The 26,503-nt window shown below is 38.4% G+C and overlaps 1 protein-coding gene across 1 annotated transcript; it reads right to left on the bottom strand.

Annotated features, from left to right (window-relative positions):
* Positions 1 to 411: 411 nt before the first annotated feature.
* On the bottom strand, positions 412 to 25,815 carry LOC762385 (exosome RNA helicase MTR4). Its single transcript, XM_030996292.1, has 22 exons — positions 25,659 to 25,815; positions 22,461 to 22,571; positions 21,554 to 21,683; positions 20,174 to 20,286; positions 18,963 to 19,137; positions 17,774 to 17,864; positions 16,900 to 17,024; positions 16,169 to 16,267; positions 15,219 to 15,321; positions 14,103 to 14,314; positions 12,589 to 12,801; positions 11,529 to 11,654; positions 11,011 to 11,161; positions 9,980 to 10,152; positions 6,646 to 6,846; positions 5,802 to 5,912; positions 5,063 to 5,155; positions 4,008 to 4,103; positions 2,765 to 2,928; positions 1,729 to 1,891; positions 1,146 to 1,413; positions 412 to 816 (listed from the first exon to the last, which is right to left on the bottom strand). Exons 1-22 carry the CDS (start codon positions 25,760 to 25,762, stop codon positions 764 to 766), a joined length of 3,075 nt encoding a protein of 1,024 aa, XP_030852152.1. The 5' UTR covers positions 25,763 to 25,815; the 3' UTR covers positions 412 to 763.
* Positions 25,816 to 26,503: the final 688 nt, after the last annotated feature.

Raw genomic sequence — 26,503 nt, 5'->3', positions numbered from 1 at the left:
CCAGTGTCCCTTTATGCGTAAATCCGTACGCGAAGCCTGTTGGCTCAGTGTTCGCAAATTTGCCTACTTCAGGAACGATTGTATACCGACGAACATCTTTAACTCTAAGTTGGACTCAACAATTATTGAGAGCCATTTGTAGACTTTAAAAAAATATATTCAAAAGCGTAAATTCTAGTATTTTAGACTTTTTATAAATTCCACATCAAGAACATGAAATCTCCTTGATAATAGAAAATATGAATGATTTGAATCAAAATTTTATATAACTTTTCCAAAATATTTTCATAGATGCTAACAGCTTTCCATAATTTTTTTAACTTCAACTTAGGATCTTTGTGAAGCACCCCCCCCCCTCCCCCCCTCCCCCCCCCCTGCTTCATTATTTCTTGATCCTTTTCCATGATGACAAAATATTAATTTCAACTGACAGAATCATGATCTGAATTCGAGAAAAAAAAGTTTTAAAAGGACACACATCTTGTAATATCCAATTAAAAACATTGTAGTAGTCTTTACATAGTAAAAGAGTCACTCTCTGCTAATATAAGTGTCCATAACACCAGACAGCATTTGAAGGGCATCGTTCAGGAAAGAATGTCCTTGTCAGCAATCTTGCATGGAAACTTGCTTGCAGTTTATCCCAACTTCAAAGTTTTCTAGTATTCTGGTTGTCTTTCAATGTTCTGTCCTTGGTGGCATTCGACCACACAAGGAATCCTATGAGTGGTACTACCAGGGCTTGATCGCTTTATACATTGCTTTATAAGTAGAGACTTGCAGCGAAGACGATGTCACGCTTGATCTTGACAATTCCTGTAAGAAATACAGACATAAATATGATTTATTTTTATTCATATGCACAAATACTTCTTGCCACACACAACAATAAATATAACTGGATATGATTTTCCTACTGATTTGAAACACGACACAAACAACGAATAGTAATTGATGATAAATGATAAAGAAAAACATTTAGTTCTCTCTTAATGTAGTTTTTGAGTGGAGATCTTTATAGATTTTCTGTACTCAAGATGAGATTTCCTTGTAGCAGTTGCTACATATCAGTTTCTTCATTCTAACAGCTCCTTATGAGATTACCAGAAATCTTGTAAGCTTTCTAGAGAAAGGTGTCCACCTACCTTCTGCAAACTTGTTCTCCAGTTCTGTGTTGCCGATGGCCTTGGCCGCGTGGCACATCTCCTTCATGAGCTCCTCCAGACGTCTCATGCAGCGGATAATGCTGCCCTCGAAGGTGTCTGTCATCTTGCAGATCTGGGAGAAGGAGGCCCCTGAAGCCCAGGCATAGACCACCTCCATCAAGGTCGACTTGAAGGACATGACGTAGTCTTCCTCATCGATCTCCAGTTTGGCTTCCATGCTCACCTTGGCTATCCTGCGGGCAGTGTCCTGTAGAGAGGAAGGGTTTTGTATATGTCATGATTATCAGGTCAGATATTCATAGATGTGGTATGGTTTGATGGTTTGTTTTACCCGACTGCTAAGAAAGTGGGTGTATGCTTGTAAGTGGGTTACCGTGGTTGGATCAGCAAGTGGGGCTTGTAAAATGGCGACTGGCTAGAATGCTCCCAGGGAGTGGAAAATGTGCATACATTGTTTGCGGGTAAGCCTGAATCCGATGACAGGGGTAATAATATGTGCTGCGTCTAGAAGCATAGTATCAGGCGCATTATAAATTTGAGCTAATATCATTATTATCCCTACCTGGAGTTGTCTGAGTGCTGTTGCCACCTGACTGGTGAGCTTAGGTGTCTCCTTGCTCTTCTCCTCAAACACAAAGCAGCTCATCAGGGTGACACATTCCTCGGCAGTCAGGGGGTTAAACAGACCGTTGAAAATCATTTCCGTTAGCACAAGCTCATCAGCACTGCAACACAAGGTGGACAAGAATAGGAATCATAACATTTTTATTTTTGCTCAGCTGAAAGAACTTTCACTAAATATTTGTAGTTTAACACTGATTAAAAGCTTGAAATTTGTACACCAAAGTCTCAAATTTCTGATATATACATAATTAAATCATATTTCGCTAATAATGCATTTCAAATAGATTTCACAAGAAAAGCTACTTTAGGGAAGAAAAAAAAAGTCATCTTCGAAGACGTGCGGTCCTAACTTTACACCTAATACTTTTTAGTGGGGTTTGGAAAGGGGGTTCTGCCAGATGAGTGGGAGCAAATGAGGCATGACGGCTCAATGGTAGAGCAAAGGTCTCATTTGCGGGAGGTCCTGGGTTCAAAACCAAGTCGATGTGCTGGTGCCCTGTGGTAAGGCATTAATCCTCATTACAAAGTCCATCAGAGAGGACTTCAAGCCATCCGTCCCGTGCTTTCTTAGCATTCAGGTAAAACAAACAAACAAAAAAGTTCAATTGCACACAAAAAGATTACCATCCACAGATTTTCTGACAAGCGAAAATGAAAGTAAGTGGTCTTTATTTAATAATAATATTGGATATTTATATAGCGCACATATCCACCATGCATGGTGCTCAAGGCGCTCCAACTATTACCCCAGCTCTGCTAGGCAGCAGATTTAGGTGCTCACAACGCGGCATTCAAGGAATTCCTTCCTACCGGTACCCATTCAACACCAGAGTGGAGGGTGGCAAATGTTGATTAATATCTTGCCAAGGACATTAATGCTGTGGCGGGACTCGAACCGGGGACCCTGTGATCCACAGTGCAACGTTCAGGATGGTAAGCATTATTTCTGTTATCTATCTATCTGTCTCACGTACCTGCTGATCTCACAAGCGACACGCCCCTTTGTCTCGATGACATCAGCTGGGGTAGCAAAGCCCATTCTCCTGATGACCCTCTTTCTGCATTTGAGTTCGTCCATCTGGATGATTGTCCTGGCTTTCTTCAGCTCTCGTTTGGCTTCCCTTATCTGGTCTGCAAGCTGTCAAAAGTCAGAGTGTTTAATAATTTAGACTCTATCTTATGTATCACAGACTCAACTACCTTGAAGTCACAACTGAAATCTTACTTGTTAAAAAATACTTTCTGATGTCATTTAAAGTGCATTATTTTATACAGTAAGCTTGCGGGTGCACCATGTGAGAGAGAGAGAGGATTGAGGAGTCCTGAAAAGGACTCTCGGTAATCTTTCTTGAGGGTGTGTAGTCTTGAAAAAGACTGTTGGTTATCTTTCTTAGCTTATAGTTCTAAGGAGAACTATAGTGCTTGGAGAGGATGAGTTGAGGGAGTGGCTCGACGTTTCGAACAGGTTGACTATCCATCATCAGGAGTGTACTTATCATATATTAAACTACATTACTATTTATCATTTGTTATCGATTTTGATTTAATGGAACAGGGCCCAGGCCTGGTAGAAACAAGATTAGACAGGAGGGTAACATACAAGTTTAAAAAGGGGCAGTTATTCAGAGGAGGGGGAGTGAAAGAGAAGTGAAATGCACATGAACAGAGATGAGAGAGAAAGACATAGGTATGTAATGAAGGAGGGAAAATCTGCAAGCAAAAAGTTAAAGGTAATACAAAGTTTTGGGAAATTTGAAAATTGGCTAGATAGTGATTCTTTACAATTTTGATATATTTGGATGACCCTGTCGATGTATTATAAGCACTAGAAAATTTAGCCGCTAAAACACTTCTGCTTTTGAGAAAAATTGAATATCAAATAACGCTTACGGCCATACAGCGGTAGCTGCGACCATGAACATCTCAGAATATGTAGTTGTGGTATGTAATTTCCAAACGGGGATAGCCAATCAGTCGATTTTAGTCAAGAAACATTGTTTTATGGCTTAATTAATATCTTGACCTTGAGAGGGAGCTATACAACATAAACAGTTTATTATTTACAATTTCATAACTTTAGACACGATTTCAACTGCGACAACGATTACTGAATATTGTAGGATAGCATGTGCTTCCAATATGTTCATTTAAAGCAAATTCAAGACCCCATACCAAAACTTTGTATAACCTTTAAACGACATGATACAGCAATCTTACCTGTGCTTTCTTCTCATACAGACCATAGAGCTTCTCTAACTCAGGGTCGGTGTGCAGTTTATGTGAGTACATTCTCTCCTCAAAAGCCTCTACTTTCTACAGATATAAACAAAGGGCAAAGAAAAGACATTATATAAAAATTTGAGACCGTCATTGTTGGTCAAACAGTTTGTGAGCGTCAAGTAACGCCCGGCTGCAATGCTCCCCAGGGAGTGGAGATTGTGCACACAGTGTGTGCGGGAAAGCACTGAATCCAATGACCGGGGTAATAGTATATTTGTAAAGCGCTTAGAGACCTATGTATTAAGCGCTATATAAAAATTAAATATTATTATTATTATTATATGATATATTACTTGGATTTTTCTGTCCATGGATTAAGCTTCCTTTCACTTTCGCTCTTGCAGTTGTTACATAATAAATATAAGGTTGCAGATAGGTACATGAATTTAAAAAAAAAATAAAATAAAATAAAAAACAATCAATCTCAATACATGTACCTTCTATTTTATCGGGGCTACTTCTCTTTTCATTTGACTTTGTATAAATGATGTTTCAGGGTGAATTTACCCCATGCTGAAAAGGAATATGTAGCCGTCCACGGAGCTTCTACATCTTTAATCTGTTATGACTCGTATTAGCTAAAAATCTGAAGATCCCCTCAACGATCAAACAATACATGTATTTTTGATGTTTGTGCATAAATTTTAACTCATTGATGAATTATGCAAATATTGAGAAATAATAAAAATAACAATCTATAAATGTCTCTAAGCACAAATTATTATCTTAGTTATTGGATTCATTCATGCACAATGTACACCATCTCCACTCCCTGGGGAGTATTCATATCACATGGTCACCATTAAGGCATATGGCAATTACTCACAAAGGCTTTCGTCATCCTACCATGGCTCTCCTGGGTATGGAGTGGCAATATAGATTAATGCCTTGCCAAAGAACATTAGTGCCATGAATTAGTGCTGTGAAAGAGACATATTCCTGGAGGTATCCATTAAAAAAAGATGTAAATGTAAATGAAGATGTCACCTTACCTCTACCACTTTTCTGAGTGCCTCGTCTTTAATGCCCATGTCCTCCACAGGGTCTAAGAGGGGTAGGCCATCAGGGAATCTTCTCTGGACCTCCTGCAAAATGTAAGTGATAAGAGATATGTCGAGGAATAGCCTTGCATGTGAGTCTGTCCACTTTTACTACCATCCTCCCTCCCTCTCTCTCTCTCTCTCTCTCTCTTTCTCTCTCCCTCCCTCTCTGTGTCTGTCTCCTTTCCTCTCTTTATCTCCTTCACTATTTCTCTATATCTATCACAAATGATGTAATTACTGTCTTGTATACCACACTCTCTCTCTCTCTCTCTATCTCTCTCTCTCTCTCTCACTCACCCTCCCTCCCTCCTTACAGCCTTCATCTCTTTCACTCTTTCTCTTTATCTGTCACCAATGATGTATTTACTCTCCTGTATACCACTCTCACACACAACCATACTGATTTTACCCCCATACTTCATCTCTGTCTGTCTATCTCTCCTTCTATTTCCGTCTCTTTCATTCTCTCTTTATTTCTCCCTCCCCCTCATTTCTCTTACTCCCACCCCATCCCCCCCCAACCACTCTTTCCTTTTTTCCTCTCCTCTCCAATCTCATCTTCCATCTAGTATCTTGTCCTCATCTACCCCCATCTGTAACTTGTTAATATACTTCAAGCAACTGTTGTTATGCATACCAATGGGACAGTTGATGTCAGCCCAAGGAAAGAGCAGACAAATGAACCTACCTGAATTGACTTGCCCACGCTCTGTCGATTGTCCGGAGGCCTTAGGTCTTTGGGCAGGTAGACTCGGACACTGCTCACCTCACTGATCAGGTGAAGCATTATGGGTACAACCTACAAAATCAACCAACCAATCACAAATCAATGACATTTTCAATACTCCCATTTAAAAGAAATGGAAAACAACTTTCTATTTCTCCTCTGTGAGCAAATCGTAAGCCGTTTCCATGAGAGTCCATTTCATTAAGATGAATGTTTTCACCTCGATTTTAATTTTTTTTTTTCAATTGATTTTTTTTAAAGGCACACTGTCCTACTTGTAGCTACATGCTCCCTCTATATAGAAAACTTCCCCAATCGGTGCCTGTTGGTCCGCCATGATCCTCTTTCTCTTATATTAAATGAGAGCTGAGTTAATGAGATAGCCACCTGTCACAGTGACCTCGCTGGCTCGCTGGGCGGTCTAATCCCTTCTGGCTGAATTAGTAAAGCCTGCCTTTAACATTCCTTTTGATTTGTATATTTCCTTCATACAAATATATATATAGATATATATATAGATATATACAGATATATTTTTCCTGTATAAAAATGATGTTAATATTTAAACATGCACAAAACTGATAAGTTTCGAACAATGAATGTACAAAAAACATATAAAAAGAGTCATTATATATTTTTATGTTTTCTTACCTCTTATTTCTTAAATGTATTTACAGAGAAGAATTTTAAACAATGACATAATTACATATTTCATATCATAAAGAGAAATATTTCACTCATTGTTTGTATTTCTTTGTTATAATATTGAAACATGGAAAAGCGATAGAGATGAACTATAGCTCACTGTCATCTCTCCTTTCTCGCCCTCCTTGGGTGGCTTGGCCGATTCCGAGGCTGCGTTCTTGACGCTCTCTTGGGAGCAGTTGAGAAGGACCTCTGCAATGTAGAGGGGTGAGTCGTCTTTGGGGTTGTTCATCTTCTGGTTTGCTTTCCTCCGGAAGTTCACGACCACGCCCCATCCAAAGAGATCCTCGCCGTTCTTTACCTTAAAGGTAATACAAAGTTTTGGGAAATTTTGAAAATTGGCTGGATAACACTTCTTTACAATTTTGATATATTTGGATGCCCCTGTGGATGTTTTATAGCCACTGAAAAATGTAGCCCCTAAAACACTTCTGCTTTCGAAAAAAAATTGAATATCAAAATTTACCGGTACTCCCAGTAAATTTCGATAATTTTCAAATAGCACCTACCGCCAAACATAGCTGCGACCATGAAAATCTCAGAATATGTAGTTGCATTATATAATTTCTAAACGGGAATAGCCAATTGGTCGATTTTAGTAAAAAAACATTGTTTTATAGCTAAGTTGATATCTTGACCTTGAAAGGGAGCTATACAACGAAAAGAGTTTATTATATCCAATTTCACCACTTTAGACTTGATTTCAACCGCGACAATGATCATTGAATATTGTAAATACCCATATGCTTACAATATGTTCATTTGAACCAAATTCATGACCCCATACCAAAACTTTGTAATACCTTTAAGCACAATGGGTAAGATGACTTAAAATATGACAGTATTCTTGACAATTAACTCTTTTGTGCCACAAAGACTTTCAAGAATTAAATCAAATTATGACTGCTTCATTTCATGATCAAAGAGGGCATAAGATACCTCCTGTGGCAATTCATTGTCTAAACAAATCCTTCAACACTCAAATACATGGTTGGCATTAGCGTAAAAATGTGTGCAAATGTCACCAGAAATGTTGATTCATCCACAATTCAAAATGGACTCATTCAGAAACTTAAACTTCAAGTAATTTCACTTTTTAATTCACTTTTTCATCTGTCAATTCCATCTCAACTACATGTACAATAACCTGGCTGGCTGCATGGAGGGTAATTCACTAGTGACTCATTCAACAAGTTTAAAGGGATTGGGTATCTTTGTCTCAAATTCCAAACAAAATCCTGGATTTAGCTCATGCTGCAATGATAATTATAAACCTTTAAGTCAGTCAGTGTCAGAGTAAAATGGGAAATTTGTTCTTATTTTATTTGTTTTCCTATTTTCAAGGTCATCTAGACATTAGAGGGCGTTAGTGATAGAAAATATTTCGCTTGTCTGAATATATGCAAATTAGGGTGTGGTGCCGTGAATGCTTAAAGGTGTGTACGTGTGGATTTAAATCAGTGCAGTTGACTAGAAGACGGAGGTTGTAGCTGGACGTGTGAGAGGTCTTGAACTTGTACCCTTATGTGTGTTGTGGAAGTTGCTACCAGAGCCTTGATTTTGTATTCGGCACAAGCAGTCCTTTTCCTCAGGCGACACCGGTACGAGAGGTATCCTCCATGTAGCCCAGAACCTTGATTTTCCTGCCATTGGCAAAACTTTGTCAACATAACTGTAAGTAGTTTTCTATACATAACCTATGTGTGAGAATGGATTCAGATAATTTACATATTTACAGTGTGCAAGAAGCACCACGTTAGAGCAAATTAGCTTTTATGTGTATCAAAAGTAATTATTCACGAACACGTGACGAAAGAGCCGTTCATGAACTTTCGTTCTCCTGAGCGTCGTTCGATAGGGATAATTATATACGTTTATTGATATAAATGCTTTAATGCTTCATGCATACATTTTGAAATTATAGGTAAAAGAACATTTCATTTTGTGTTAATGAATTAACGCAGTATAACGTAGTAGTAATGATGAGAAACAAGTTATTATTGAAATTGTTGTGCTAGAAATGACTTAATTTCTCTAACGAATTTTTATTGACATAACGAAATTCTTATAATGATTGATTAAGTTTGTGGGTCATCATCCTTCCGACACAAGTCTCCAGGGATCTATTCCTCGTAGAAACCATGTCGGTTTTGGATCTTCTGATATAGCAATTAAATCTTACTTTTTGCCCGGTCAGTTAGATTGGTGACCCTAGTTAATAATGAAAAGAAAGTGTAGTGGAAGGAAACCATGTTGGTTTTGTTATAACCGGATAAAGAAAGTCTGGTGAAGTAACCTTTATTATTTCATTGTTTGCTTTATTCGAAAATGATTATTAGAAATAAGTGTTGAAACCGTAGAAATTAAATATCATGTATTTTGAAGGATATATTGATAATTTCATTTATAGCCGTAAGAGCGGACAAGAACGTTCTTCACTTCTAACTAGTAGCACGCTGAGCGTCGTCAAATTAGCATCCAAGCATCGAATCGTCGAATTAGCATCCGAGAACCGCCGAGTCAGTATATCCGCGAGCTTGAAGCACGTGACCGATTGCCGTAACAAGCGAGTACGGGACATCAACCTTCACAAGTCTCCAAGCATCGAATCGTCGTAGGAACCATGTCGGTATTTGATCTTCTGATATAGCAAATACTAAGCAAAAGGCTTTCGCCTTACACATGTATTTCGGACAATTGTCTTAATTTCGGACACTTTAAAAAACTGGGAAGTTAACTTGTACGGAATTACACTCGTGGGTATTGGAGTAATTAAATGACTGTACGTATTTGTAATATTTGTGTAACAGCAGATTTCTATGAATTGGGAAATTAACTTGTACGGGACTACACTCGTGGGTATTGGAGAAATTAAATGACCGTACGTATATGTAATATTTGTGTAACAGCAGATTTCTATGAATTTAGATGTTGATGTAGTTGTCAATAAACAGTCTGTAGAATTCATTTATGAGAGTGTCTGGCTATTTTGTATATCCGGGGAAAATCTTGACAGTCAGGAATCCCATGACGTTTACAAGCTGATCGCCCGTCTGATTCTCAAGATATTCATGATTGGAATTACAAATTTCAAAATCGTTTTCCTAACATTTTTTAAACACTAAAGTCTATTGGGGAAGATGAGTACTGATATGGTAAAACCGGTCACTCCAAGATTTTTACTATTTGAGGCACTTCATGATCATTTTGAAGCGCATTTTTTTTTAGGGCTTCAATATTACACCACATCACAGACACTGACAAACACGTACGGCCATGCATATCAGATTTAACATTGTTAAATGATGCCTTTAATTGCTATGTCATGTGTTTTTTAATAAACTGAACTGAACTGAACTGAACTGAACTGAGTCACTTTAAAGCAATTACACTGATCCCCTTTTTTTCCTTCATTATTATCATTTGGAGCTCACCTTGAGTAACCTGCCTGGCTGCATGAAGGGCAGACAGTATTTGGGCTTGGTGATGAAAGCCTGGATCTCTTTGGCAAGCTTCTTAAGCTGTTGTCTGATCTTGTAATAAGACTCCACGCTGTCCTCCTGGGGTATCGTCATGGTGTTGTACTCCTCCTCCAGCTTCCGCAGCTCTGCAGCACCATGGCAATGAGGATAACAAAACAATGACCATAAATAACTCACCAGAAATCTATTTTGTCAAGCTTTATCAAATGAATGATGCATCCGGTAGCTTTTCACAGGTATTATTTAAAAACATAATACAAATAATGAGGAGTTGAGTGAGATACACCATTCACAAATGTACATGTAATATATTTAATGTAAAGGGCCTCAGAAACTCAGCTTGAGTAGCCAATTATTAGATTTCAAAAAAAAATATTGACTGGAATTAATAGAGCTGGGCGCCAAAAGAGGTTTTATGTAGAGTGCTAGTCCTGTGTGCTTGCTATGTATAAAACATGTACATGACAACTTCACCAAAAGTTAAAGATAAAGTTGAGTTCTGGTCATGCCATTGCATTGTGAAAGAAGAGGTGTGGAATGGATCAGAAAAAGTTGATCATGTAGCATGTAAGTATTGGTGTGTACTGCAAGGTTCTGGAGTCATCAAAATCATAATAAATTTGGCCGAGTCTTGGTAAAGTAACAAGCACTGTACACAGAAAGCTATATATGGGACAACACACATGGTGTCGTGGCTAGTACTACCTTGATTTTCTTGTCTTTCTATGCTCAATACTCAGCCAGTATACATTTTCTACCAAAATTGTTTGGCAAATGACATTTATTTGTAATCTTGAACATTCAGTGTAAGTTTCGTTTGATTCTGTTCTTTTTTTTTACCAGAACTCAAGTTTATCTTTAACAGCATTTTCTTGAGTAATTTTTTCTTTACTCACACAAGGCTGTTGAACGACCAATGCCCAAATCAATAATTTACTACCGGTACTTTAATTCAATCGAAGCATGCTGCTTTCAAGACTTACTCTCAAAGAGCTCTGGAATGGCTGTGTAGCTCTGGAACTGGAAGAAAGACCTCTCCAGCATGTACTCTGGGTTGATGCCTTCGACCCTCAACAGGTTCATCACCATGTTGTAGGTCAGATGGAAGGCACTGTTCAGAGGGTCCGGCTGACCCTGTGGGGTGAAAGGTCAAAGGTTAACAGTAGTAAAATTTGATATATAGATTTTCTATCTTGCTTTAAGTCAAATTACATGACAAGAATTATGGGGACTATGACATTTCTAAACATAGCCATGATTATGCCCTGACAAGTAAGATATATTCAATCAAACTGTTTCAAAATTTATCAGGACTATGACATTTCTAAACATAGCCATGAATATGCCATGACAAGTAAGATATATTCAATCAAACTTAAGTTTCAAAACTTTTTTGAAGGGTGTATGACCCAGTCAACTAATTTCTTGTGTCCTCTGTCTCCTATTTAAACACAAAATGAATTTTTAAATCATTTGCTACTGATGACTCGATGTAAATTACCTGGAGAATGTCCTTGCCGACGCCAGGGCTCATCTTCTCATCGATCATGAGGATGACGATGCCCCTGTCATCTAGACCACGCCTTCCTGCACGCCCACTCATCTGAATGTACTCACCAGATGTAATCTGTTGAGGAAGAGAGACGACAGGAATAGTAGTAGTAGTGGTAATTATTATACCTGAGAAAGTAAGCAACCAGGGGACCGACGGCTTTAGGTCGTAAGGATTAATGTCTTACCAAAGTGCACTAGCGCATCGCCTTGGTTTGGAACCCGGGTCGCCGGATTACAAGACCACTGCTCTACCAATTGAGCTATTGCACCTCCTCAATGGATTGAAGGTAGGGCACTAGTATACAATGATTTCAGATCTTGGAATGCTGACTGGTTACAGTTACTTTGGTGGCCTTCTTGATGAATTCATCTCATACACTCACTCCCAAGCAACTAATCACTAATTAGCAATCATCCACCACCAATCAATAAAAACCACACAGTCACCAGTCACAAGTTACCATCCACCAGTCGAAAATCACCATTCATCAAACGCCAAACAGCAGTCATCAACCACTATCCAACTATAACCAAGCACTAATCATCAATTACCATGTACACACGCGGGGAGGCGTGATGGCTCAGTGGTTTCGTAACCGGGCGGTCCCTGTTTCTAAACCAAGTCGATGCGCTTGTGCCCTTTGGTAAGGCATTAATCCTCATTACCAAGTCCCTCGCCCCGGAGAGGACTTTAAGCTGTCGGCTCCCCGGTTGCTTAATACTTACAAGCAAACATATGCTTATTTAGCAGTCAGGTAAGACAAGCAAACATCTATCATTAATTAAGTTATCAATGAGGGATCACCATTCACCAATGACTAATAATCCTCATCAACCACTTATCATCAGTAACCAATACAATCACCAATCAATGTGAACTTTTGACTTGTGGCAGATGATTTATGATCGTAATTTAGGCCAGTTTATTTTCTTTACATTCCAATGGTTCTGCAAAGGTCATGAACAGCATTATCAACACAGATATCTTAAACACCCCTGAAACTCACCCATCTAAAATCCTTGCCATCAAACTTGCGTGGATTGGTGAAGATCACTGTCCTGGCGGGCATGTTGAGACCCATGGCGAAGGTCTCGGTAGCGAAAAGAGCCTTGATGAGTCCTTCAGAGAACAGTATCTCGATGGTCTCTTTCAGGATAGGCAGAAGACCGGAGTGGTGTATCCCTACTCCTCTCTTCAAGAGTGGCAGGACATTCTCAACCTAATACAGACAGGGAAAGAAGAATAATAAAAATAGTTCATTCTTATATAGCACTATTCAGAACCACAGGCCCTCTCAAAGCGCTTTACAGATATATATTATTACCCCGGTCATCTGATTCAGGCTTACCCGCACTCAATGTAAGCACATTCTCCACACTCTGGGGAGCATTCCAGCCAGGCATCATTTTTACAAGCGCACACTTGCTCATCTAACCACATTAACTTTTGCATCCTACCGGGTACCCATCTAACACCTGGGTGGAGAGGGGCAAATGTAGATCAATGTCTTGTCAAAGGACATTAGTGCTGCAGCGGGACTTGAACCGCAGACCTTGTGATCCACAGTCCGGTGACATATCCACTCGACCACAACACCTTTACAACACCTCTACACTTCTGTCAAAGTCTGCGATACACAAATTGATACTTTGACCAGATTTGTCAAAAACACACTAAAGGTTTTGTCTTTTGATCAGTAGCTAATATATATTGTTTCATGCTGTACATTTGTCTTTAATATCAGTAATATTGCCAAGACATGTTTTGTGACTGCCTTCAGGCCTTGTTTAACAGAAATAATCTGAAATTTCAGCACACAATATCCAGAGAGGCAAATTGAAAACAAGAATATGTGATAAAGCATGCAACATCTTGCATTTTTACAACAGTTCAAATGAATGATCCTATCATTAAAGTGTGCAATATGATCGCTCTATCCATGTCCCATGGCTTAAATGCCGTTGGGGCAACAATGAAATGGACCTTGAGACACAGGTTCTCCATTAATTCCTGTCTTCAGCTGTTCTAGTTAGCTGTTCAAATGAAACGCCCATCCACCGCTTGATGTCACCAGTCCATGTCCTAGTTGGTCTGCCCCTCTTTGTTCTCCCATCAGTTTCTCCTTGCAAGATGGTGGTTGCCATTTCTTCGATCTAGTTATATTCTATATGTTATACTCTTATCCTGCCATAATGAATACAGCCTAATGCCACAGGGCTAATCCCCATTGTGCCAAGCCTCAAATCCCCCTGTGCCAAGCCTCAAATCCCCCTGTGCCAAGTTAATTTTGAGATAATCAGATTAATGCGATGGTACTATCAATAGCGCATGCAAAACACTAGGCACAGTACAATGGGCATGAACAAGAATTGCTATAATAATGCGAGCATGCATGCACAAAGCAGCTCGCTCGCATGAATGAAGCAACCAATCGATAGCGCGCTCGCATGTACAAAGCACTGTAACGGTATCGTGCAACCAGCCTTATGGCAGGATATGAGTTAAAAGTGTACACATTACCTGAGGGAGTTTTTTATCCTCCTCCGAGAGGCAATCCATGGCGTTGTTAAAGACCTCTACCACCAGTGTCTTCTCCTCCTGGGTGTTGAAGTCGAGCTTGGAAACCTGAAGGCCGTACGCCTCGCATTCCTTCTTGCTGAAGCTGAAGACGATCACAGGCTGGAAGCTTCTCTCCATCACCATCTTGACGATCTTAAAGATGTTGGAGGGCCCTGGTGAGACAACACAATGGAATATGTGACAGTATTCAAGTTGAACCCACTGTACATACAAAATCTTTTATGGAAGGAAGTTAAAATGGCGACTTAACTAAATCATTCATACCTTTACCAAGTTTTGTTTTTCAAAATATGTATGAGAAAAATTGATTTGTCTAAGTTAACATTCCTTAAGAATGTGACATATTAAGCTTTCATCTAAAAGTATTCAACAAAGGCCCTAAGTCAATCTGTCAATGTTTCATTTTGTTTAAATCAACAAATTTTGAAGGGTATGAATAGTGTAGATGTTAACTGTATGTAATATTATGCAAAGGTGAACCCACTCTACAACATCCTAAAGGAAGTTAAAATGGCGACTTAATATTGGTGGGGCCTTCATACAAACAGTTGCGTTGGTTGTTGGCTTTTGAATAAAAAATCTCCATGCAAATTGATAAGTATTAATCTAGCTTTCTGGGCAGTTGATACATAGCATTGAATACATATCTAAACCTGGGTCGGAAGAGAAAAGTCTAGAAAGAAATAAAAAATCTGCTTTATCAGAGAGTACAAGTGCTGAGGGTTAGGGTGAGCTGGGATTCAAATTTTGTACTAACAAAGTATTGTTGTCACTGCTGTTGCCTGCTATGTTTCAAATATATTTTTTAATAACTTCAAGTTTCAACCTGCACAACGTCTCGGTCTCCATGATCCCCCCCCCCCCCCCCTCCAACAGTGGTTCTGCAATTCAAGTTCATTTAGTTTTCTAAAATGCGTCAACGAAATTAGTTGAGAACCCTGTCTAAATGTACACTTGTATTGTGCACCATAGAGATGGGATGTATATCTGTAAAGAGCATAGAGACGACCGAGATGTATTAAGCGCTTTATAAAAGCTGAATATTATTATCATTACCTTTTGTGCCTCCACGTCGCCCTCTCTGGTCACCCTTGGCCGCATCTCCTCCGTCTCTCAGGACCTGCATGGCAGCGTTGAAGTTATCCTGACGAAACTCACACTGTCATAGCAAAGTTCACATGACCAACCATTAAAAACGTTGTGATTAACAATTTAAAAAACAGGGTACATGATACAGTATGGTGTAGTTGATATAGTTGAACACTACATTTTTTCCTCCCAATCTATATCATTGGAAATGATACAAATTCCTCTGGGTCACTCATAACTCCACACTCTGTTCCATCTTTTTGCAAAGTTTCTATAGAGCTTAGGGTTATGATCTCTTCCACTTTAGCTCTAGAGTTACGGCATAGAGGATCAGAGGATACGTGAATGGACTGTGGATAGCATGGTTTCTGGTTTGAGTCCCACTGCTGCACTGATAATAATAATAAAAAAACGGTGCTGATAAAGCCCTTTCCACCAAAGTCTCTAGATGCTGATGTCTTTTGGCAAGACATTAATCTACATTTGCCACTCTCCACCCAGGTGAGGTAAATGGATACCCTGTGGGAAGAAATTTATTTATCAGTAAACTCTCACTTACTCCATCAAGTATACCAGGGGAGTGTTTCACAAAGACAAAGATCGACTTTAAGTTAGACTTAACTATGGCAGGCTGTTCATGCCACTGGTTGCTCTCACTATTGGTCTCTCAATTATGATCTTTAGAAACAAATGTTAATTCTGTAGATTTGTGACCATGATTTATACGTCCCCTTCAGAAATCACTGCCAGGAATGGTTAGAGGAACTAGTGGCATGAACATCCTGCGATAGTTAAGTTCAACTAAAGGTCAATCTTAGTCTTTGTGAAACACCCCCCCGTAATCTTTACTATGCAAAATGACAAAGAATTTCTCCCTCTCGGGCACACACAGACTCCTGCCTTTTGGGGATTCTTACCTTCTCATCCACGACAAGATGAAGTCCATCACCTCCCGCTGGGAAGATGTAATGCTGCAGTGGTACAGGACGATACTCGGTGTATACCACATGACAAGGCTGTAAACCATCAAACCAAAAATGATGCAGAAGAATAAGTAGAGAGGTTGAAACTTAATTACAAAGGATATTTTCAAACATTTACTTTAATTTTCTTTAACTCTGTCAGAAATGTAGCAATTTCAAATGAATGAGAAATAATGAATAGTATTCAGTACAAAGCACAATTCTTGGTGTTTTTTAATTTTTATGCATAACTCTTTTTTTGTTTATGCCACATGGTGGGGGAATTGCCGATCTACAACCAGTTTAATAATCTACTATTAGTCCATTCCCATATGGTCTATGACAAGCTTGTCTACTATTCATGTGGTCTACTAATCATTTAGTCTTCTTATCAGTTGGTCTAATGAACATAAAGGATAACAACCATTTGGTCTAATCTTCACTTCGTCTACTTTTCATTTGGTCTATTGTTCATTTAATGTAATAACCAGTTAATCTAATTCTCAGTTTGTCTAATGCCCATTTCATCTACTATCAATAAGGTCTAATAATCATGATTATTATCATTTATAATTATTAGACCATGTGGATGGTAGACGGGATGTGTGTAGTCCACTTGGGAATAGACCAATTAGAAAGTAGGCGAACTGGCTGTAGACCAAATGGCAATAAACCACATGACTCACCTGCTTGTGAAGGTGGCAGATCCACTCTGCAAACTGCTTAGCATTAGGAATGGTAGCAGATAGAAACACATAGTGGACATTGTCTGGAAGGAGGATGATGGTTTCTTCCCAAACTACACCACGATCTGAGAATAGTAACGGTAGAAAGTGGTGGCGGTTATTTTACCTGACAGCTAAGAAAGCAATAAATAGTTGTTAGTAAGCGACCAAAAGAATGACGGCTTTAGGTCCTCTCCGACTGACCTAGTAATGAGGATTAATTCCTTATCAAAGGGCTCTAGCGCATCGACTTGGTATCGCACCGGGGTCACCGTATTACGAGACCACTGCTCTACCGACTGAGCTATCGCGCCTCCTAAGCATACTGGTCATAGCCAACTGATAAATATATACAATCACACTTGCCTTAATAGCAACCAACTATATAAAAGATTGCATCGCTTGTTTCCCTTAAAGGGATTAGGTATAAACTTTATCTCAGATTCTGAAACAAAATCCTACATTTAGCTCATGCTGCAATGATAATTATAAACCTTTAGGTCAGGCAGGAACCCCATGACTTTTACAAGCCGATCACCTGTCTGATTATCAAGTTATTTAAGATTGGAAATAAAAATACAATTTTTCGTTTTCCTAACGGTTTTTATAACATTACAGTCTATTGGGGAAAACGAGTATGGTAAAACTGGTCACTCAAAGATTCTAACTTTTTTAAGCCACTTCTTGATAATTTTGAAGTGCAATTTTTTTTAGGACTTCAATATTACACCATATCACAGACACTGATAACACGACAGGCCATGCATCTCAGATTTAACATTGTTAAACGATGCCTTTAAATGTTTAAGAACAAGATTACTGCAATGATACTCACTCTTGTCTCTCATGTAATGGATCTCATCAAAGATGACCCAGCCGACCTCTCGCATGATCTCTGACCCTCGATACAACATGCTACGTAAAATCTGAAATGAACAATAATAATCTGGATGTACATAGTGTATAATATGAAATAACCTCTCTAAGCGCTTTACAAATATTAATACCCTGGTCATCAGATTCATTAGCACACAATGTGGAGTATTCCTACTATATGGTCATAGCGAAGGCATATGGCAATTACTTAAGCAAATGCTTTTGTCATCCTATTAGGTCCCTATTACTCTCCTGGGTATGGAGTGGCAAATGTAAATGCCAATGCCTTGCCAGAGGACATTAGTGCTGTGTAAGGGATCGAACCCTCGACCATTGCATATCAAGTCAAGTGCTTAAACCACTCGAAAACAACACCTCTACTAACTTAACAATGAATTAGTGATCCATGATTCAAAGTCATAGCAGTTAAGAATTCCTATATATGTATGAACATCTGTGCCAGAAGGATATAAATGTTGGAAAATTGATCCAGGAAAGTCTCCTTTTTAGAGCAACCATACATTTAAGCTTTTTCCTTTTTCTTTGTAAACTACGGTGTAGCACCTACCCTTTTTAGACCAGTGATTCCAGATCACATCGTTGGTTTATAATGAGGTCCTGTTGTTTGAATCTTCAAACTCTCTGCTGTTTAACAAACTGTAAACCTGCATTAGGAACTAGGACACTCATAAAGACATCTGAAACAAAGCCAGTATTTTCACTTTTAAAGATGAAGTTGAGTTCTGGTCATGCAATTGCATTGTGAAAGAAACGGTGTGGAATCGACCAGAAAAGGTTGATCATCTAGCATATAAGAATTTGTGTGTATTGCAAGGTTCTGGAATCATCAAAATGATAAGAAATTTGGCCAAGTCTTGGTAAAATTACAAACACTGTACACAGTAAGATGTATATGGGACGACACGAACACGTGGCGTAAAAATCCTACCCCGGATTTTTACGATGTTACATGACATATTTAGAATATGAAGGCATTTGAAGAGCCATGCTTTTCAGGGAACATGTCTTATCTGATGTTCTTCCACACTTGCATAATAAGAATGATAACGCTCACAAATTATTTTTCACCTCTTCCCAGAACTCAACCTTCTCTTTAAAAGAAATATTATAAATGTAAATAGTTTTACCTCTGTAGTCATGATGAGGCAACTAGCCGATGGATTGATGGTCACATCTCCTGTCATCAGACCAACATCCTGGAACTCTTCAAACAGCTCTCTGTACTTCTGGTTACTCAGGGCCTTGATCGGAGTGGTGTATATCACTCTCTGCTTGTCTCTCAGAGACATGGCTATAGCGTATCTGTACAAATTACCAAGAAGAGAAATGATCACAGTCTGTCCAAATTTGCAAAGCATGATGTGTCTATAACTTGACAGGAATGAATAAGCCATTTTCATAATGAAAATCGAATTTGGTGCACAAATCTTTAAGTGCCTCGTTACAAATTACATCATCTACCTGTTACAAATAATTGTATTTCAATAGTCAGAATGCAAGTTGCATACATTATGTGTTGTTAGATTGGATTAGCCATAATGTTAGTCCTGCTTAGCAAAAATATGCAACTCACATTCTAAATATTGAAATACGCTAATCGATTAGTCATAATAGGTAAATTAAATAATTTGTAATGAGGCATTTAACACAGATTTAAATTTGATTACACTATGAAAATGGCATATTATTTGGGGACTTTAAGCTCATAGGGTCAAAATCTTGAGCTAGGATTGGTTGGACTGGACTGGCTAATAGACTTTGAATGCGCACAAGTTCACTTCCTGGGTGTGTTTCACCAATACCTGAAGCTGGGCTCTGTTTCACAAAACTTGCTATCAATAACAAGTTACAATAACTGTTATAAGCTACTGAAATCATGGCATTTGATTGACTGAGAGCAGATATGTCATAGAAATTTAGCATTTGTTATCGTTAAGCGTTATAAAACAGGGCCCAGGATTTGTCTTGATTGAAAATAGACTCCTAACCAAAGAACTACACTCTTTATGTGCAAGTTGCTAGCCAAAATCCCCTTTAATATGAGTACCGGTATACCTGCATAGTATCCTGTAGCAATGACATTTCATATTTTAAATGTTACAATATAGCATTGCAGAATTTTCTTCTTCATTTCAGTTCATTTTATTTTCACATTTTAATCAAAAAAACAATCACTATGACAATAACATACACATCAAAATAGAAAATAACAAAAATAAGACACAAAGATATTCAAATATGGTGGGATTTTGGGGTGCTGTACAAACATTTTATTCCTATAATGAAATTTTACAGACAGAAAATGAATAAATCCTAAAGAAGATATCATTTTTCTTACTCTGCACAGACCGTCTTTCCAGCTGAGGTGTGAGCAGAAACCAGCACCGATTGATTGTTTTCAAGACATTTGATGGCCTCCTTCTGGAAGGGATCTAGAATGAATGGATAATCCTTGGAAAAAAAATGAAAAAAGGGAGAAGTTCACAGTAATGTACACATAAAAAATGGCAACAATAATTGTTGGTTGAAATAATGCATTATACTTTACACATCAAGCTTGCATTTTTTATGAATTAAACTTGTCTCTTGTCCAGAGCTGCCAACCTTGTGCAACCAAAAAAAGGAACCATGATGGCAAAAAAAAAGAATTTCTTAAAACAGACTTATAACCACATGTGACACACTTCCAAAGCAGAAATGTCTATTCCTCATGCTGGTATTTTCATATTAGGACCTATAGTTTATTTACAAGTACCGGTAGGTTTTTTTTGTAGTTGGTATTATCGGCATTTCATTCTCTTTGAGAATATTTTTCTCTTCAAGTAAGTTTTAACCTTAGTTTTCTATTGAAGTAGTGATACAAATTTAAGGGCATTTGGTGTATGTTTAAAACATAATTAAGAAAATGTATTTTATGAAGAAAAAACGTACTACCGTAATTAAGCACAAAAAACAGAATAATTCTGGGAAAAACGTAATGGTTGGCAGCTCTGCTTGTCCATTTCAAAATCTGGAGATTAGGATCAACACTAGGATATCATCACTTTGCATTGGTCCTCTAATACCATCCATACACCTCAAGGGATTTTACTTTTTTTTAAATCACACAAAACAGCTGGATGTAATTTATATCTACCCAAAAGGTGAAAAAATAGCTTGAAGTCAGAATATGCATTCATTTTAAAAGAAGAAAATTAATTATCCATTACTGATAGCACTACCTTAGGTTTTTTTGTATAACATCATGAATCTTCATTGTCATTTCCAAACCAAAACAACACACATCTCAGGAAAAGTATATTAGACTCATACAAACATTTTGGAAAATCATTCAAAGGCTTTTATATCACTTTTTCAAGATAAATATATGTATAACTGAAAAACTTCTAGTGTTAGGCTTTAAAGTGGACGATGTAACTAACAATATGTTAAATCATATTTGTAACGTAGCACAGTATACAGTCTATCAAAATTATATAAAATGTTCATTTAAAGGGAAAAAATACAGCGCAAATGCTTTATGGGTTGATTTTAAGTTAATGGTGAAATCAACTTTGGAAAGTGTAAGTAAGTATTAATTTGAAAAAAAGAAGCTCAAAAAATTCGATCAATGGTTGCTGTAAAACCTTGATTTATTTTTATTGTATGTATATATGTTATTGTTAATTAATACCTCGAAAGAGGATGAGGAAAAAAAAATGTTAGGCTAGATACATACCTTTGCTGCTTTTTTAGTGGTTGGTTCCAGAGGTTTGTATTCTTCTTCGATCGGTATGGCCACTTCATGAGTACACCCCTCAAGACACTCCACATCATGGGTCTTCACTTGGGGTAGGATCTCTGCCAAACTGTGGGCGCAGAGGTCAAAGGTTATATTTTAATATCTGGTCAGAGTCACATATCAACTGATACAGAAATCGAAATCGTTAAACCTAATGATCAATTGCATTTATTAAAAGAGCAGTTTAATTTGTCCTTGAACAGTATGGCCATGTCATTAGTACATCCCTTCAGCCACTCCAAATCATAGGTCTTCAACACGGACAGGATCTCTAACAAACTGTGCACGCAGAAGTAATAAGTCATCTTTTATTATCCGGTCACCATCACTAAACTGGTACCAAAATATAACATTTAACCTAATAATATCTTGATTGTAATACTTTAAAATGGGAACCTTAATTACAGACTGAGCAGTTTTTCACCTTTATTCAAACTTTTCATAAGTTTGACTTTCCCAGACATATTGAGTCCATAAGAGGAGATTAGTTTTGAGGACATTCTCTAAATATACAGGAGAGATAAGGCACTCCAGCAAAGCATAGAGAGTCAATGCTAATGCGCATTGACCTCTAGCACTGCACTACGTGTTAATAGGCAGCATTTGCAAACATGAATAGTCAATACACTCTTAATAGACAAATTCATGCCGATGTGCCTGATCGGCAAGTTTGACAGTAGACTTACATTTTGAATTTTTAAATTATTCTTTCTAACATCTTTGAGTGAAATCAGTTGAGTTTTGTACAGTGGTGTTTGAAATGTTGAGAATCAATAGCACAGCTTTTAATAAAAAGCCAGGATAGTAATGCACCTATGTGTGAGATAAGGCAGAGTCAACTTACTTGAGTTCTTCTGTGATGAGAGATACTTTGGGCCTCTTGACTTCTGCAGGGTCAGAGGTCGATGAACTCTCAGCAGGTCTCTTATTTGAAGAGCTGCCTAAAGCTTCATTACTGGAAGAAAGAGATATAAAGAGAGAGGTAAAAAGAGCGCAGAGAGATACAGAAGATAGAAAGTGAAACAAAAGATAGAAAGAGGAACAGAAGATGGAAAGGGAAACACAAGATGGAAAGGGGAATACAAGATGGAAAGGGGAACACAAGATGGAAAGGGGAACACAAGATGGAAAGGGAAACACAAGATATAAAGGGGAACACAAGATGGAAAGGGGAACACAAGATGGAAAGGGGAACACAAGATGGAAAGGGGAACACAAGATGGAAAGGGGAATAGAAGATGGAAAGGGGAACACAAGATAGAAAGGGGAACACAAGATGGAAAGGGGAACACAAGATAGAAAGGGGAACACAAGATGGAAAGGGGAACACAAGATGGAAAGGGGAACACAAGATGGAAAGGGGAACACAAGATGGAAGTCACTGGAAGTACGTCGACGACATGTCCATTGCCGCCTCGCACGATGCACGCAACCAGCCACGTGATATCTCCCGTTCACTATCCACTCTAGAAGATTGGTGCCAGAACAATTACGTTAAACTCAACACCAAGAAGTGTTCAATCATGCGATTGTCCTTCAGTAAAGTCCAACTACCCCCACTAGGAGTACTTATTGATAATGTCCCCCTGAACGAGGTTAGCAGTGTGAAAATCCTTGGAGTAACCACTGAAGACACCTTGAAGTGGAATGTACAGGTTTCGGATACGGTTTCTCGTGCTAACCGCCGCATTTTCATGTTAAGATCCCTGAAAGCCTTCTATCCCCCCACCAACGACCTCGTTACAGTTTACATAGGATTTGTAAGACCACTCCTCGAATATGCCTGCCCTGCCTGGAACGGAGCATTGACTATCGCCCAGTCCAACAAGATCGAAAATGTTCAAAAATGGGCATTAAGAATTATACTAGGTAGATATTACATATCCTATTCAAATGCCCTATCAATGACCAAGCTTCAAACTCTCCATGCTCGCCGAGAAGAGCTATGTCTCAAGTTTGCCCTGAAAGCACTGAAATCCGACCAATCAGACTGGTTTAAACTGAACGCCAGCACCAGAAACACACGGAAATCACGTATCTGTATAGAACCTAAGTCCAAAACAGAACGTTACAGGAAAAGCCCAGTCCCATATCTCACCAGGTTACTCAACAACGCATAAATTCCCCTGATTCCTGCCCGATCCCACACCTCTTATTCAAATCGTATGCCTTTTGTTGTTTTTAATACTGCTCAACTTTATACCCATCAACTCATAAAGATTAGTGCATGTAATCCACATTGTAATGAATGGATACACTTGTGTTTTTAACTGTCAAACTGATTAATTAGTGAATATATTTTTTATAGTTACGCACGTTCCCATGTACATTCTATGTCTTTACATATTTAAAGTTTTTACGCATATATTATGTTATTGTCTTAGTAATGCATGATTGGTAAATTGTACTGTTTTTCTCTGTAAGGGAAACTTTGTATTTTACTTTGTAATTTCTTTCTAATCGCCTTTTCCTTGTCGTCTTACTTTCATCATCATTCCGCTTCTCCATGTCTTCACAGTTCCAACTGTTCCATTCTTCTCATTCCACTCCCTCCCTATCTCCCTCTCCCTCTCCCATCTTCCGCATGTCTTCCTATTTTTCTTTCTAACTTAACTCTCTCTCTCTACATCGTTCTCTCAGCATCAGCATCAGCATCAGTATACGGAAGTGTGAGGTGATCCTGTTGAAACTTCCGGTCGTTTCATTGAGTGGTGCTTCGTTCGAAAAAGAACCTTAACTATTTTTGCTCGCATGGCGGGTGGACGGTAATTGTTTAATCATGTTTCTATGATAAATCCTTATATATTGTGTAGCTTTATAGACATTCAATGTGCATTACGGTTCGAAGTTAAACAAATCTTCAGTACTTACTTGTTATAACTCCATTAATCAGCCTCAATTTATATTTAAAATATGAATATTCCTCACTTAACAATGATTACAGAAAAAAAGTAATGCAGAATCTATTTTATTTGTTTCATCAATTTGTTTGTAAGTAGGGAATATGTAATTAGTTATGATCTAACCGACTGTGTATTATGTGTACTTGTCCATATTATCTAAGTTTGTTGAAATGATTTTTAATACATGTAAAACTTGCAATGTAATTTAGCTTTCGAGCTACCATTTTGAAGTTGTCTAATAAAAAACCATTCTACTACATGGAAAGGGAAACACAAGATATAAAGGGGAACACAAGATGGAAAGGGGAACACAAGATGGAAAGGGGAACACAAGATAGAAAGGGGAACACAAGATGGAAAGGGGAACACAAGATGGAAAGGAGAATAGAAGATGGAAAGGGGAACAGAAGATAGAAAGGGGAACACAAGATGGAAAGGGGAACACAAGATGGAAAGGGGAACACAAGATGGAAAGGGGAACACAAGATGGAAAGGGGAACACAAGATGGAAAGGGGAATACAAGATGGAAACAGGAACACAAGATGGAAAGGGGAACACAAGATAGAAAGGGGAATACAAGATGGAAAGGACAACACAAGGGCTCCATCGCAACGAATTTGCAAATGACGCACTTTCCGAAGTGCAAGAGGTATTTATACAATACCCTTGCCAGCTGCCATGCGGTAGCGCTCGTCCAGTATTCGGTCAACGCACTGACATTCAGTGCAGTGCTTTGACGCTAAATTGTGTGAAAATAGTGCACAAATACGCTTCGCTCCTTGTAAACGGAGATACCACGCAAAAATTGTGTGACCGAATACTGGGCAGAAAACTGCTCCTTCTTCTCGCGGAAGGATTTTGCTTAGCATCATTCTAAAGCCCCGATTTTGAGTTAAATTAGTTGAGTTTTGTACAGTGGTGTTTGAAATGTTGAGAATCAAAAGCACAGCTTTTACTACACAGCCAGGATAGTGATGCTCCTATGTGTGATGTTTACCCTGGTTCAAGAAAGTTATGACCTGTGCGATCTTGTTGGTGAGATTACGGTTCATTGTCTACCGCACTACAAATAATATAACAGATGGGACTACACTATAAAACTCGGACGCAGAGTCACTCAAATGATAAACAAACTCACCTCTTTGATGATTCATTCTTTGAGTCTGTAGTTTCTTTGGAAGTTTTTGAAGATGTTTCACCATCAAAAACACTGAATAGATCGTCACCAAACGCGTCTCCCATTGCGAATTTATTGATAACATGTATGGCGAAAAACAGATAATTTTTTTTTTGACCGAATTCTAAAACGTGATGAAACGTAGACTCTTTCCAGACGCTTTTTAATTTATTTTTCATTCGGCCAAAATATGAAGAGACACAGACTAAGTCCGTTTCATAGCTCTGACCAAAGAGATACTACAAAGTATCTCTTTGCTATGAAAAGCGGCTTTCTCGATCCATCGGGGGAAGGGGAATTAACAGGAGCAATTTCTTATCCCTTAAATCATCATTCTATAAATTTAGAAGAAAAACTAAGTCCTGTGTCTAGACTAGCTGGACTACTGCGTGTGTCGGTGTGTGTGTGTGTGGGGGGGGGGGGGGGGGGGGGGGGGGGGGGGGGGTGGTGGTGTATTGAGTTTTAATTTTTGTTCCTCTCTTACAGTATATAACCAAAGTGATATCAAAACCCAACTCTAACATAACCTTTTAGTTGATGTTCAACGCCATCACATGTCATTTATTGGTTCATAGCAAAAAAGGACATGAAATCCTCCAGCCATGATATTTCGACACATTCAGGGATTTATCCTAATTCTTTATTTATGAACATTTCATGAAAATATGTCATGTTTATAGCTAAGGTTTTTTTTCCCACTGAACTAAACTGCTTCTACGCCATTTTGTCCACATTGTCATTAAAGATAAAAACAAGTTAGGTCATTACGTACAATACAAAAGGATTGGAACATAAAAATCATGAAG

The sequence above is a fragment of the Strongylocentrotus purpuratus genome, unplaced genomic scaffold (genome assembly GCF_000002235.5).
Source record: "Strongylocentrotus purpuratus isolate Spur 01 unplaced genomic scaffold, Spur_5.0 spur5_scaffold_3, whole genome shotgun sequence".
In the NCBI taxonomy this organism is placed as follows: Eukaryota; Metazoa; Echinodermata; class Echinoidea; order Camarodonta; family Strongylocentrotidae; genus Strongylocentrotus; species Strongylocentrotus purpuratus.
This window is presented reverse-complemented; position numbering and strand designations above follow the sequence as displayed.

Excerpts from the sequence above, each read along its gene's own strand:
- LOC762385 (XM_030996292.1), bottom strand. The coding sequence starts at position 25,762 with ATGGGAGACGCGTTTGGTGACGATCTATTCAGTGTTTTTGATGGTGAA. Across the intron at positions 22,572-25,658 it reads AAGAATGAATCATCAAAGAG|TAATGAAGCTTTAGGCAGCT; the intron begins GTGAGTTTGTTT and ends TCTTTCTTCCAG. Across the intron at positions 19,138-20,173 it reads GGAAAGACGGTCTGTGCAGA|ATACGCTATAGCCATGTCTC; the intron begins GTAAGAAAAATG and ends TAATTTGTACAG.